The sequence below is a fragment of the Podarcis vaucheri genome (genome assembly GCF_965113315.1).
Source record: "Podarcis vaucheri genome assembly, chromosome: 3".
Classification (NCBI taxonomy): Eukaryota; Metazoa; Chordata; class Lepidosauria; order Squamata; family Lacertidae; genus Podarcis; species Podarcis vaucheri.
Window position 1 is genome coordinate 84,597,551 of NC_138761.1, and position 15,015 is coordinate 84,612,565.

Here is a 15,015-nt window from a genome sequence, read left to right on the forward strand (position 1 = left end):
AATATTTGGTCAACTGTGGACATAAAAGTTTAAAATTGTTCAGCTTGACAACCAATATATCACAAACTTTACCTTAAGCTCCAGAGTGCAATCTTTTTGCACATTTTACCAATAGCAAAGTAACTGCTTAGGCTTTTAACACTCATTTGCAGACTTGCTGTGCTCTGCTTATAAATGTTTATGTTTTAATTACGTACTGTAATTCATTTCAAACTTAGCCAAAGTGCTGCAAAAGCTATGCATGTTTAGTCGTAAATATTTTGGAAATATGCAAAGTTCTACATCCACAATTTTCATGGTTCTGTCTATCAACAAGGATATGAAGAGTCATGAGATGGTGGCTTTTGTACCATAGAACTCTGGGTATGCGATGTTTATGATGCAATGGACAAGGAAGTGAGATGTGACTATGGTATAATGTAACTCATGGTAGATCATCTGGTGGGATCCATCTAAGAAACCAGATAAAAGAGAAGATTCCTGGGTTTGCACCATGGTGACAGTATACAGCACTGACTATGTCCCATTGCTCTGTCCCAGTTTCTGCCAACCTAGCAGTTCAAAAGCACGCCAGTGCAGGTAGATAAATAAGTACCACTGTGACGGGAAGGTAAACGGTGTTTCTGTGCGCTCTGGTTTCTGTCATGGTGTTCCATTGCACCAGAAGCGGTTTAGTCACGCCGGCCACATGACTTGGAAAGCTTTCTGTGGACAAACGCCGGCTCCCTTGGCCTGAAGCAAGATAAATGCCACAACCCCATAGTCGCCTTTGACTGGGCTTAACCATCTAGGTGTCCTTTACCTTTATGTAGTAGTGTCCTCTGTGGTAGACACATAAATAAGCTGTGATTTGAGAACAGGTTTTTTGGTGGGGTTCTAAGCCTCATGGTGCCAAGGGCCTTCTGGTGGTTCCCTCGCTGCGAGAAGCCAAGTTACAGGGAACCAGGCAGAGGGCCTTCTTGGTAGTGGCACCCGCCCTGTGGAACGCCCTCCCAGTAGATGTCAAAGAGAAAAATAACTACCAAACTTTTAGAAGACATCTGAAGGCAGCCCTGTTTAGGGAAGCTTTTAATGTTTAATAGGTTATTGTATTTTAGTGTTTTGTTGGAAGCCGCCCAGAGTGGCTGGGGAAACAATATTATTATTATTATTATTATTATTATTATTATTATTATTATTATTATTATTATTATTAGGATTACTGTAGAGTCAAGTTCTCCTAAATTTACCTGCTGAGTTAATGCTATTTGAATGCTGGTAATCAGTAATTCCTCCACAACAACCCCAACAGGGGATCCGTCCATGATCTACCACTGCTACAAAAACATCCTCCTGAAAAACGTTTGAAATGATCCTTAGGCTTTATTTTATTTTATTTTATTTTAATTTTGTGACCCTACATTCCTCCCCGCGCTCCAATTTTCCTTTCCTCCCCGATCTTTCCTTGCTGCTGAAGCTACTTCAGAAATGAGCCACACAGGCTGGCAGGCTCCTTATCCAGAATTATTTAACTGTGGCAGCCGCCCTCTGGCCGTTCTCTCTCCACACCGCTGTAGGAAAAGGAGAACCCAGCCCGGCACGAGGCAGTCGGGACACAGGGACCCCCTCCGCCCGAGGAAGGGGATGCACCTTGCTCCTTAGCCGGCAGGGGACGTCATTGCCACGCAACGCGCGCCCTCGGCCACAAGCCTCCTCGGGGAGAAAGTCGCAGGTCGCGCTCGCCTGAGCCCCCTCCAAAGCGCCGCCTCCCCCTCAGCCGCTCAGCGGAAAAAGGGGGTGGGGAGAGGGGTTGGCAGTTCCCCAAAAGCAGCGAGTGCTACCCCCACCTTCAAGGAAAACCTCAGTGTCTTTTTAAAGTGCAATCAAAGTCTGGATTTTATTATTGCTACTACAGTACTACTATTATTAGCTCTATCCTATTCACACGACCAGCTATCACTTGTTGGAAGTTCCTACTTTCCCCCCAAAGCCCCTCCTCCACCTCTCTGTCTGGCATCAGCGTAGCCAGGATTTATTTTAGAGGGAGGCATGCTTTATGTTAGGGGGCAGAAGCGAGTTATCTGTGACACAATTGGTCAGTTTGTTAAGTATTTTTATTTACTTATTTGGTTTAGGGAGACAGCTGCCCTCCCGCACCCCCTGGCTGCTCCCATGCTCTTAGGCCTCCTCTTTTTTTTGTTTTGTTTCTTCTTCCGGGGTGCCATTTAAGAGATGGGGTCCTTCGAAGCACGTCCCATCCCATTTAAAGAGAAGCCTCTCATCTCCCTACTCCAGAGGAGAGCGAGGAACGCTGGCTAGGTTGGCGGAGAGATGCTGCGCTTTCCACATGACAGCCACGTCCAGGTGGGAGGGAAGGTTTGAAGGTAGCCCCCGCGCGCCGTCTTGCGCGCTCCTCTCTTTCCTCTCGGGTAGGAGGAGGGAGCTGAGGGGGTGAAAGTTTCAAAATGAGAAGAAACGCGCGTGGGAAAGGGTCTGCTTTCTCCGCGTTAAAGGCCCGCAGTTGGGACAGTGCTTGCGCGTTTTTCTTTCGATTGAGGATAGGGAAAGAGTAACAAAAGACTGAATGCAAACTGAAAATTCAGAGGCTTCCTTTAATTTTGTAAAAATAATAATATTGCATTTATATCCCCGCCTTTTTCTCCAAGGAGCTCAAAGTGGCACACGTGGTTTTCTCCCTCCTTATTTAATCGCCCCCCCCCCAATCCTGTTGTGTTGAAAGGCAGGGCTGACCTTGTTCAGCCAGTGAACTTCGGGGCCCAATGGGGATTTGAACCCTGGTGTGCTAAAGTCTGACCATATTTGCTATGATATAGAGTGTCCCCTGCTTCACTGCTCTTCCTTCCACGGGCCAACAACCCCTTGGCTGCAGCTATTAAACTATGTTTTATGCTCAGTCCCAGATCGCGTGCGACTAATGCTAGGAATAATGCCGTCCCTACGCGACCACAAACTCTTCACATATCTAGCAGGGCAGAGGTAGCCAATATGCTGCCATCCCCCGACACTGTTGGCCACCATTCCTGACCACTGGCCACCATCATAAGGATGGGGGGACGACGCATCATCACATTGGGCTAGCCCTGGGTTTCGGGCGTGTGGTCCAGGCAGCATCAAGTCATTAATCTGTGTTGCCACTACAAACGCAGGCAAACTTTCACAGCGAAAGCCAGCAGCTGCCTCGCAGTCAAGGCCTCCTATTAAAGACTGATGTTGCCCATCTCTCTCTGCAGCCCCTGGGCTTTAACAGAGAAACCTTCTCGGAGTAGCAGCCCGAGCTTGCGTTGCCTACTACAACCTAGCCCCAAAGGCAGCGCTTCCTCCCGCCGACCGCTGCTAATTGGGAAGGGGGGGAAAGAGGGGAAAGGCCTTCTTTTTCTTCTCGCCCCGCAGCACAGCGAGGCTCCTAAGACGCAGGATCTTCTCGCAAGCGCCTGTGAATAGGCAGCTCTTCGGTGCGTGGGCGTGTTTACTCTCCCCCTCCCTCCTTCCCTCCCACGGCTCATTCACTCGGAGCTGGCACGCTTACGCTGCTTCTCGAGCCCTTCTCCGATTGGCTCTTCACCCCAGGGGCCTGGAGGAGGAAAATAAAGCGTCACGGCCAAACCGGCGCTGATTGGCCAGGCTCTTCTCACATCACAGGCTTTCGGAATAGCCCTGCAGCTGTTGCTGGAACGTCAGTACCTGTGACGTTCTATCTGCTCCATTCCTATTATTGCTCCTCCAGCTGCTGCTGCCGCCGCTGTTTTCGCTCACCCCCCTCCGCGCCTCTCTTTAGCCTTCATATTCCTGCGAGAAACGTGACAGCCACCTCTTCGACCATGCACGAGTCCTCGGCCACCAATCCTGCTCTGTCATGCCTCTAAAGTCCTACGCACCAAATATATAAAGAGGAATCGAATCTGCGCAGGTGGAGTCTCTGGGAAATCGCGCTTTACCCCTAGATTGCTCAGATGTCAGATTATTCTGTGGTCACGCACTGAAGAATTAAACCGCTGGGAGAGAGAGAGAGAGAAAGAAAGAGAAGAGTGAGTTTATATATATATATAAGTGAGTTTATATATATTTATATATCTATTCCCCATTACCCATTGTGCATGCATGATCAAACGCAAACTTTTTTTCCAGGGACATTCACAACTGCGTAGCTAAGGAAATCTAACCCTCGTTTAACGACCTTTTAGGTTTTTCCAGTAGAAAAAAGAAAGTCTAGCAGCAATAAAAGGGACTGGTTCTCCAAGCAGACAACCTTTGCATTATATCGTGTGTTTTTTGCTGTGTGTGCTGTAGAATCCACAGGAAGGAGAATCTGCTCCTTCCCCGCGCGCGCTGCTTGTGCGCAGTTCTTCCATCTCATAGCTGGAGCGGAAGGCGATGGTTCTGCCATTGGGCTGTTAAATCCACGGCGTACTGGGGAGCCACTTTCAGAGAATAAAAACGAGAGGGGAGTAGGTGACAACATTTTGGATTAGGCCAACTTCTTCCTGTGAAATGACGTGCTAGCGGCACAGCGCTACGGATCTGGCCAAGTGGAAGGTGGTCTAATAAAAAGCTGGCACCGCTATTTTGCACTTACTGTACTCCTGTCCTTCGCAGCAACAGGTGGTGGTGAACTCTGGATTTCTTCCTAGCCAGTTCCTGCAAGCATTTTATTATTTCCAGCTGCAAATCAGGGCTTTCTTTGCCCAGGATTATTGCTTCGGGTATGTCCAGAATCCAGTCCCAAAACGTCTTGACCTCCCCAATCTTAAAAGCGCCCCCCTTACTTCACCGGGGTATTTTTAAGGACAGTACTTGGAACGGTGGTTCTGATTGCCAGGCGCACCTGCATTCTACCTTTTATTCCGGTCGGGGGAATAATGTCTGCGCCTGGGTGTCCCCCGCCACTCCAGCTTTCTTTAAACGCCGCCGGGGAAGCTGTTTCCCACTTTGTCCCGTGCTTTACAAATAGCTTCAAAAACCAGAAGGCATCGCTGTTTCACTAGCCTGGTGCAGCTGGATGCTTCTCAGGTCCCCCGAGCGCTGTAAAATACTGAGTACGCCGTGTTCAGACGCCTGTGTCCCCCCCCCCCCTTTGGCAGTTTCTTTTGTTCCATGAACATCCACGGGAATCTTGCCGCTTAAGGTGCACAGCGCAGCCACGCAGTGTCGCCTCCTACTCCTTTCTGGACTGCTCCCCTGACAATTCAATAGAGAGAAAAAGCGGCGGCGGGGTGGGGGTGCCCTCTGTAGCAGTGGCGTAGCGTGGGTTGTCAGCACCCGGGGCAAGGCAAGTAATTTGCACCCCCTAACCCGTGGATTTGCGCCCCCTAACCCTAACCCCCAGATGTTGCGCCCGGTGCGGCCGGCCCCCCTGCACCCCCCACGCTACGCCACTGCTCTGTAGAGTAAGTGCTTTGACAACTGGACGCAGTTAAAACAAAGCCGGATACCAGGATCTCTAGAAACCCACAGAGCTGTTTTTTTTTTGTTTTTTTTTTTTTGTAAAAGGAACCACCCTTTCTCAGAGACCCCAGGCTGGCTATTTATTAGTGCGAAACGTCCCCGGCTCGGCAATGGATTCCATCCCTGGGTGAAAATGTAACCTACCCCTCCCTCTCGGCCTCCCTCCCGTTTCAGCTCGACACAATCGCAAAGCACAGACTCAGCAGGGAGAGCCAGAGAATGTTCCACAGGCAGGCTGACATAACTCCCACCCCCTGTTCCTGATCGAACGCCCGCGGGTCCCTAGTTGACTTGATCTTTAAAAAAAATAAAAATAAAAATTGCAGCCCCCTCGCCTACAGAGCCGCCCCCGCCAAACCCTCAGTGTGCCACTTTTTCTTTTTTCTTTTTTGCCAGCTCCCTCCAGGATGTTCCAGCAGGATCCAGATCCTTCCAACTTTCACCTTTCTTCCCTTTCCAGAAAGGAGAGGATTTGTTTGGCACGGGGGAGGAGGAAGCGGCTCTAGAAAAGCGGCTGGGGAAAGCATAGGGACCAGCTGTTTATGCAAATATGAAGGGGCGTGTCTGGAAAGGCCTGGGCGAAGGGGGGGGTTAGGGAGGGAAGGAGAAGAAGTGTCCCTATGCAGATGAGAGGGGCGTGGGCAAGCGGAGGGTGGCTCGGATCCCCGGAAGAGCGAGAAAGCCCATATAAAAAACTACAGAGGACATTCCCAAGCAGAACCAGCAAAAGCTCTAGAGGCGACCTAAGGCTGCGCAGGGCGAGCGGGAGTAGCTCCGGGGAAAGCGCGACGCCTGCTAGCTGGGCGGAAGAACCGGGCAGGATTCCGGAGGAAAGCCTTGCGCCAGGCGGCTCTTCCAGTGGCGCAAGGGGTGCAGGCTGCCTGCCCTCGCCATCCTTCGCTGCTATCCGTCAGGAGGGCAGCTCGATCACACGCGCGCGCGCCACACGGCAGGTGACCTGGAGCAAACCCCCAGGTGTGTATACTGGTGGATAGATCAGGAGCGGGACGGTGAAAACACACTTAAAACTGCATCCTGTTCCTCCGAAACGCTGAGTCCACTCCGGGAGTCGTGGCTTCACTTGAAAGCGCCGCTTAGCTCAGCCAAAGCCGCTTTCCGGGAAGGGAAGGGGGAGCAGGAAGCGCCGGAGAGCTGCTGAAATCCTCCAACCACTTCAGACCTGTCAAGAGGAAGGGGCTTGAAGATCCAGGGCCATAGCTACGGGGGGGGGGGGGACTAGCCGGGGTTTTTTTTGCCCCGGGGTGAAGCCTCTAGAGGGGCGCCACTGAGACTCCCAGCGTATGTGTGCGTAAATACGCGCGCGGGGTGTGTGTGCCAAACTGGGTGAAAGAAAGCTTACTTTCGCCCCTGCGAGGATCGCAGTCTTCGTCATAAGCTATAAATTCCTGATTTTTTGCTTGCCTTTTTTTAACCCCTCCCCCCGTCCCGCTAGGAGTGGAAGAAGAAGAAACTCCAGCAAAGGAGGCCTCTCTTTCTCTCCATCTATTTGATCCGCTCCAACTTGCAAACGGCGCTGGACCATGGCAGATGAGGAAAGTATTCTCAGTAGCAGCACTAGCAGTAGCTCCGACGGCGCCGACGGCGACTGCCCTCGGCAGGCTATTGCCGAGCCGTGCCTGGGTTGTAGCGAGAGCAGCCGCTGCAACGTGCTCAGCTGGGAGCAAGTGCAGCGCCTGGACCGCATCCTGAGCGAGACCATCCCGATCCACGGCCGGGGCAACTTCCCCACGCTGGAGATGCAGCCGCGCCAGATCGTGAAGGTGGTGCGCAGCCGCCTGGAGGAGCAGCGCATCGGCGTGCGCGATGTGCGCCTCAACGGCTCGGCGGCCAGCCACGTCCTGCACCAGGACAGCGGCCTGGGCTACAAGGACTTGGACCTCATCTTCTGCGCCGACCTGAAGGGAGAAGCCGAGTTCCAGACGGTGAAAGACGTCGTCTTGGACTGCCTGTTGGATTTCTTGCCGGAAGGAGTTAACAAGGAGAAGATCACCCCGCTCACCCTCAAGGTAAATGGAAGGCGCTCGCAGTCCCCGGCCGGCTGGGAGAACCTCTTTTTCTCGCTTCGCTTCTACCTCTCCAAAATGGGCCGGCACAGAGCAGCGCAGGCGGACAGAATGGAGAAGGCGCAGCCTCTAGGACAAGCTAGCCCTTATTTTAGATTGCAGTGCAGCTGAATAAAAATATTTTTTTAAAAAATATTTTTTTAAGGGGGCAGAATACACACACCCCATTGCTAAAAAAACAACAACCCCAGGATTGTTCATGTACAGGTCCTCCCCTTAAAGCTTTTTGAAATACTAACTTGGCATGGTTCCTTAGAGTGATTCCTAAGTCTCTGTATGTGTGTACATGTGTATGTACAATATTTGTGCATCAATGAATTCTTATTTTCTTTGTAAATGCACCAAACCGAAGTACTTGGATTTATGCTAATTTAGCTACATTAATTTCTCATCAGACTAAGCCGTTTTAAATACAGTTACTTTCTTTTAATTGGTTTGTGGCTAGGACCGCTAGAGGGGCACGGTGCGCCTCTGTCTCCTTGCCCTGCATAGGCTGGAATGCAAAGGCTGGATTTGCTGTCAAAATACTCTAATAATGCTGCTCTGCAACCTGTCTTAAGTATGTGAAGAGCCCAGCTCTTTCTTCCATAAAAATGTGCTTCGCTTCACTGCTTTGTTCTTAAACACCTTTGCAACGCTGATTAAGTGGCTTAATTAGCTACGGGGAAACTGGATTGCCTTGAATCAAGTAACTGTTTTAACCGATGGTGCAGTAAGGGCGTTTTAGATGGTTTAAAGGACCCTAATCCCGTTCCCCTTCTTTAGATGGCAGTGTGGAATGAGCCAGCCCTGCTAAGTTTGGGGGCTGTCCTGCTCATTGTGTTGACATCCGCCCCAAGGCCCTGCCTTGGTGGCCCCACAAATGTTATTCTAGATCACAGCAGGGGAAGAAAGGGTTGATTTCCCTCTCTATACCTGCTCTGGTTTTGTCTTGCCTTGTTTTGGGGGTGGGCAAGAGATTATGAAGGTTGAGATAATGTTGAAAGTTCCCAGAATATTGGTGCAAGTTTATTTTTAAGGGAAAGCTACTAGTGATTTTATAAGATACAATCTGATTATTATTCTCCTTTGCATGTATGCTACATTTTAACCGTCTGAAAGAGTCCTGTCCCCTTCACTATATCTCTGTGTGTGCATGTTTGTTTAGCGTGCATCAATTCAATCTCTTTGGAGGAAAAGCCTTAATAAAATCCTACAGAATATGTCCTTTGTGCAGGACCATGCTACAAGCACTCCCTCGCCCTTTGGTCCTATGCAACTGCAGGTCTGCAAAACCACATGCTAAATCTGTCCACAGTGTCTCTTTCTTACGCCTGGGCTCTGTAAATTTGCTCTGCTGCAAGCTAGGGCAGGGTGGAGCTGGGATCAAATGCAAATGCAGACTCTAAAGAGGAGGTGCTTTTATTGGTTTTCTGATCTGCTCCTCCCTCCTCTCTCTCTCTCCCCCCCCAACCCCGTGTGTTTCAAATTGTAGGAAGCCTATGTGCAGAAAATGGTGAAAGTGTGCAATGATTCAGATCGATGGAGTCTCATCTCCTTGTCCAACAACAGTGGGAAAAACGTGGAGCTGAAATTTGTGGACTCCCTGAGAAGGCAGTTTGAGTTCAGCGTAGATTCCTTTCAGATCAAGCTAGACTCTCTCCTCCTTTTTTACGAATGCTCAGAGAACCCGATGACTGAAACTTTTCACCCAACTATAATCGGGGAGAGTGTCTATGGGGATTTCCAAGAAGCTTTTGATCACCTTTGCAACAAGGTCATTGCTACCAGAAACCCAGAAGAGATCAGGGGAGGTGGTCTCCTGAAGTACTGCAACCTCCTCGTAAGGGGCTTCAGGGCAGCCTCGGAATCCGAGATCAAGTCTCTCCAGAGATACATGTGCTCCAGGTTTTTCATTGACTTCTCGGACATCGGGGAGCAGCAGCGGAAGTTGGAGTCGTACTTGCAGAACCACTTTGTGGGCTTGGAGGACCGCAAGTATGACTATCTCATGACCCTTCACAGTGTGGTGAATGAGAGCACCGTGTGCCTGATGGGACATGAGAGGAGACAAACTCTCAACCTTATCACCATGCTGGCCATCCGTGTGCTAGCTGACCAGAATATCATCCCCAATGTGGCCAACGTCACGTGCTACTACCAGCCAGCCCCGTATGTAGCAGATGCTAACTTTAGCAATTATTATATTGCCCAGGTTCAGTCAATGTTCCCGTGTCAGCAGCACACGTACTCGACTTGGTTGCCCTGTAATTAGCAGATTTAATAGGCTTGGTGGAGAGTTTGTTTTCTGTCAAGCAAATAAAGGGGGGGAAGGCAGAACTCCCCCCTCTTCTCCTTTTTTTCAAAACAAACAATGGGGTGTTTTTTGTGTGTGATGGTGGTCTGCTCTGGCTTTTCAGCTTGAGGCAAGCTGTCGGTTCTTCAGTCTAATGAAACAGAGAGTGATTTAGAAAAAGAACCGAAAGACAAAAAACCTCATTGGATTCTCTACCCCAAAGCACAGAGGCCTGTCATGAAAAGCAAATAGGTCCCCTTGAAGGAAACCAGGGAGGAGGAATGCTTGATGACAATATGGGTTGGTGACGCCTGCTCCCATAGCTATGGCAGAGTGAAAGTTGGGAAGCCTTTATTTTTTAAATGAATCTGCAAAAAAACAACAACAAAACAAAACAAAAGACAGGGGAGGAAATACAAGTGGGGAAGGGAAAGGAAATATGCGTTCAGGAATTTTAATTTAGATTCATAACACAGAGATATGTTGGAATAAGAAATATTTTAGAATTACTGCCTTTGGGGCATGTATTAAGTGCTGTCAGTGGAATGAACCCATAGAATGTATAGCTTGCTTGAATAGAAAGCTTTAAGAGAACCAGCTTGCTCCAAAATGGGGAAAAAAGAAAAAAAAAGCAGTTGTAGGTGGGTACAGTTATTATTTTTTTAAAGAGAGAAATGGGGGGGGGGAGAGAGAGATTATGACAAATTTCATTATTTCCAGCTGTGTGTGTGCTTCACATTTTGTAAAAAAAAAAATGTGGAAAAGCCAGAAAACCAGCTGTAGCAAGCATCATATGCTTCAGGACCAAAGATTTCTCAGATAAGTTATCCAAGCAAGTAGAAAGCAGAGTAGACTATTAAAAAAAAAAGAGGAAAGATAAGATATTACTATATTTGTACATGCTAATGTTAAACAAAAGTGCCTGATACCTTTAGAAAATTTGAAGTGAGAAAAATATAGTTTTGTGGTTTAAACTTGCATTTTGTTTTTATCAGGGACACAAGAAACAAACAAACAAAAAAGCTTGTGAATAAATGGTGGAGGAAATGCCTATTTTTTTGCTGGCAAATACCTATATAAAGTTTCTATTGTTGGTGTGATGTTATCATAGGTACATGTGTGTATGTGTGTATATTGTTGTGTGTGTGTGTGCGTGTGTGTGCGTGTGTGTGTGTATGTATGTATACATGCATACACACATATTTTCAATATGGTCTGGGAAAATGTAGCAATTTTAAGGAATGTTTTAAATAAAATACAGTGTGTTTTCCAGTCTGCAACAGAATATCATAATGCTGTGGGCACTTTGCAGAGAGTTATCCTGCACTAGAAAATCTGAATAAACAAACTATTCATAAGCAAGATGGGATTCAAAGGATGCATTTGGTTGCAAGAACATAAACAAATCCATTGGGTTACTTGTGAGCCATACTAGTTTCAAACATTTCACCCACTGATCCTTTTGTCCCCTGTTTTGTACTGTAATATGGTTTTGACAGTTAATTCACTAGTACCATGATTGCATGCCTCTCTGATGTACAGACAACCATCGGAATGTGGCTCAGATGGATTGCTCCCTTCACAGCTAAAGAATATTGTATTTGAATAATAATTATTGACATTTAAAAAGAGCAAGCAGAATGCACTGTGCATTCCAGGACCACTAAAAGTTAGTAAATGTGAAATTGAACCATTATGAAGACTGTTGCATGGATTTTGGAAATCTATATTTTATATTACACACACACACACACATTTTTATGCAAGTATTAAACAACTTTGGTTGTCACACTGCGTTTTCCAGTTTAGTACTGTATCTTATTTAAAATGATCAATCTTTTGCATTGGGACAAATAATTTAATTTCCTTTCTCTCAAGAGACTTAGGGGAATGCTGGGAAATCATTTTACTGGGAGGGTTTTTATACCCTCACCACTGTAGTGATGATTATACAAAATAATTTAACCATTTCTTCTTTTTTCATCCAGCCACTTTTTTAAAAAAAATTAAAGCAAACAAAATCTAACTTAACACCTCAGTCACAATCAAACACAGCGTTAAGTGCTCTTACGTCCGGAAACGTAAAAACCTTTGGGTTCCAGTGCTCCAAATCTGTGTTGGATTGCAGCCTACACATTGTTTTATTAATGCTAAGAAAGGAAGCCAAGGTTACAGTTTGGGAGAGGAAACTGAACTAAGCCACCCACCACTGCGGAATCAAAGGGAGAGAAATACACGCTGCACAGGGAAATGTTCAAGCAACATAAAATATTTAAAGGGGAGGGATTAGTAAACTGCTAACCAGGCAATTTAGCATCCCATTGTCCTAACAAAGCTACTGGCAATACATTTGTCCCTTCCCCCATTATCCATTACTGAAGCTTTTCTATTCTTAACCATCCCTTTGTGTCTGAAGGTCAGTTTAATAGGACCCCAGCTTGTTTACTCAAGTCTCTTCCTTGTGAATTCTGCAGGAAATGTAAAATTAATTTCCATCTTGGCAGTCGGTCCCCCAGTCGTCACTTTTTGCTTGTCTGTTCACTACCCACAGCCTGCTTAGAAAATCACAAACCTCACCCTCATAACAAATGCACATCTAGTCAGTGCTCAGTTACGAAAATGAAATGTTCTCTTTCCATTGGCCCAGAGAATCAGCAGGGAGATGTGCTTTGTCAAAATCAGAGTCTAGTGTGTTGTTGCTCAGAGGGGATTTCTGAGGGAAGCTGAGCAGAAGGCTGGAGCAAGAGGATCAGCTGGTAATGTGGTGTGTCCTTTCCTACCACAGCTATTTTGCTGCAAATAAATGAGTCATCCACTATTGAAAAGGGTTTGGGGTATCTGGCAGTGCTTCAGCCACAAAATGCTGATAATACAGTATAGACATTTTTTCCCCTTTGGAGCAGCCTTTTCCCTCTTTTAAGAAAACCCAACACGGCTATTGTTAGTCTGAGGATTACAGGGTCACTGTCTCTCTTCCCCTCCCCCTTCCCTCTCGCAGTTCAGGTAGATGCATCTCATGGCAAGCAGCAAATGGTTGCCTTGCATCACATGCCCCACAAGCTCTGTTCACTAGGTGAAATAGCTCTCTCTCTCTTTTTCCCTCTCTGCTTTAAGGAGCCAGCAATCTTCAGCCACTAACAGGGCTTTGTTGCATCTGGCTGGCAGTGGAGGTTGTTTTTAAACCGTCTGGTGATAGTGATGAGAAGATGCTTTGACTCTAGGTCAAAACTAAAATAACAGCATATTTTCAGAACGTGTTGGCTTCTGTGATTTGCAGACCTAGTCCTTCATTTGGCCAAACAGCATCCCCCCCATCCTTCTCCAATTTTATTAAACTAGCGCATTCATAAGAAGAAAATGTTTGTTACTCTTAGGATCTGGTCCTTCTATTCATTCAGCAAAAGCTTCAAATGCATTTTAAAGAAACTAGGTTTTAAGCAACTAGCTTAAGATGTTGTCTTAATTACAGTCCTATGGTTTGTGTTACTGTTGGGTTAAATGTGAATCAAAGAGGAACTAAACCTCTTCTGATATGTCATTGGGAGATGAGGAAGGCAAAGACATCAGATTCTTTTTGAAGAACTAGTAGAATCCGCAGTTTGTTATCGTTCGTTATTGTGAAACTTCAGTTGTCCGTGTCTGCTATGTGGACCTCAGGTGATTGCATATCACTTTTATACTTATGTAAATATCACTCTCATTTATCCAAACATTTCATTCTCAGTCCTGGGTCATTCAGTTCAGATAAATGGAATCATACTGTGTATATATAATCCACAATATGCAAAAACAAAACAAGAAAAAAATGGGGAGGGGGGAATAAAATGGAAGCAGGATTCATATTTTCATAACTCTTTTTATTTAAATGCTTTAAGACTTGTTTGCTGCTATGTATTGCACAAAGTTTCATGCACAGCTTATAAATGCCTGTTGTAAGTGCTTTATATGTGAGTTGTACTATATTGAAGACTCATCCATTCTGAGAAAGCTTTAAATAGTTTGTGGAAAGAAAAACGTGTAAAGAAAAATGAAAATGAAATGGAGAGAAATATATCTATCTAATGACATATTAAGCACTTTTTGTTTTGTTTTTTTCTTGGTTTTTTGTGTGTGTATTGCTTTCTGATTTCCACTGCGATGACAAAAATCCAAAATCCATGTACAGGTGTTGTTTTTTTGGGTTTGCTTTCTTAGCAAGCCGTGATTATACCTAGTTAAACATCAGAAAGGTCTGCAGACTTCAGGACTGGTTGAACGTGGCACCACAAACTCTTGCAGTCTGTGGGAAGTCAAGTGATGCTGAATTTGTTCTCCTGTGGCATTCCGCACAACTTTAGTCTTCAGCGAGACATTCTGCTGCATCAAACCGCTCCCCTTGGACTGTTCCTTTAGGAACTTTTTGACTCTGGGTTCTGTTGGAGGCTGAAACAAAAAGTGGATGGGAAACAGAAACTTCTAACCAAGTAAAGCATTTGCTCCAGTGCTAGCGGGAACAGATTGTGAATTTTGTTTACAGCATCCAATATTTGGATTTTTTTGTAAATAAAAATGATGTTATTTTTTCTATTTATCTGTGTCTGGTGTTTTCAGTTCCTCAGATAATTTCCGCCTTTTTTGTAATTAATGTGGCTTGACGTCCATTGGAAAGAGCAATGGTAGCTCATTTCTGAAAAGCCGCTTTTTCATTGGGGACAGTATAAATTTGGGTTTCATCAGAAACAATTGAACCTTAGTTCCAGAACATTGGACAGGACACTGAGTAACATAAATATCTGAAGCGTGAGAGTGCCAGTGGGCTATGAATCCTCATGAAACAGTTGGAAGTTTTAGAAATAACATTGTACTTCATATGCAATGCAATCCTATGTTTACACATTTATTCTCCTCCACTGTTATTTTCCTATCTTCATTCTGAGTATATTATTTATCCTTTACACCCATTAAAATGGAGAATCACTTCCATGATGCCAAGGATTTAAGGAAGGGAAGCATAATGATGTAATCCTGCATGCACTCTCCTGGGGTTAATTGCCACAATCTTACACAGGTCTGCTCAGAAGTCAGCCGTCATGGACCTTTTTCCGCATGGGAGGGGGGAAGTAGGCTTCTGAACCCACCATCAGAGCAAAAGAGCTGCCCAGTCAATAACCTCAAAGAAAGCAGGCTGAAAAAGAAATAAGACCAGTGTTACTTACCGTGAAATGCTTTATAAAC

General features: G+C 46.1%; 1 protein-coding gene across 2 annotated transcripts; it reads left to right on the plus strand.

The window, feature by feature from the left end:
• Positions 1-3,646: 3,646 nt before the first annotated feature.
• TENT5A (terminal nucleotidyltransferase 5A) lies at positions 3,647-14,367 on the plus strand. 2 transcript variants are annotated; one of them, XM_082217023.1, is made up of 3 exons: positions 3,647-4,047; positions 6,896-7,469; positions 9,001-14,367. In XM_082217023.1, the coding sequence occupies exons 2-3, from the start codon at positions 6,984-6,986 to the stop codon at positions 9,778-9,780; spliced, it is 1,266 nt and encodes a 421-aa protein (XP_082073149.1). In that variant the 5' UTR covers positions 3,647-4,047; positions 6,896-6,983; the 3' UTR covers positions 9,781-14,367. The 2 variants fall into 2 exon arrangements, with proteins under 2 accessions (XP_082073149.1, XP_082073150.1); XM_082217024.1 differs by lacking the exon at positions 3,647-4,047 and adding an exon at positions 6,118-6,417.
• Positions 14,368-15,015: the final 648 nt, after the last annotated feature.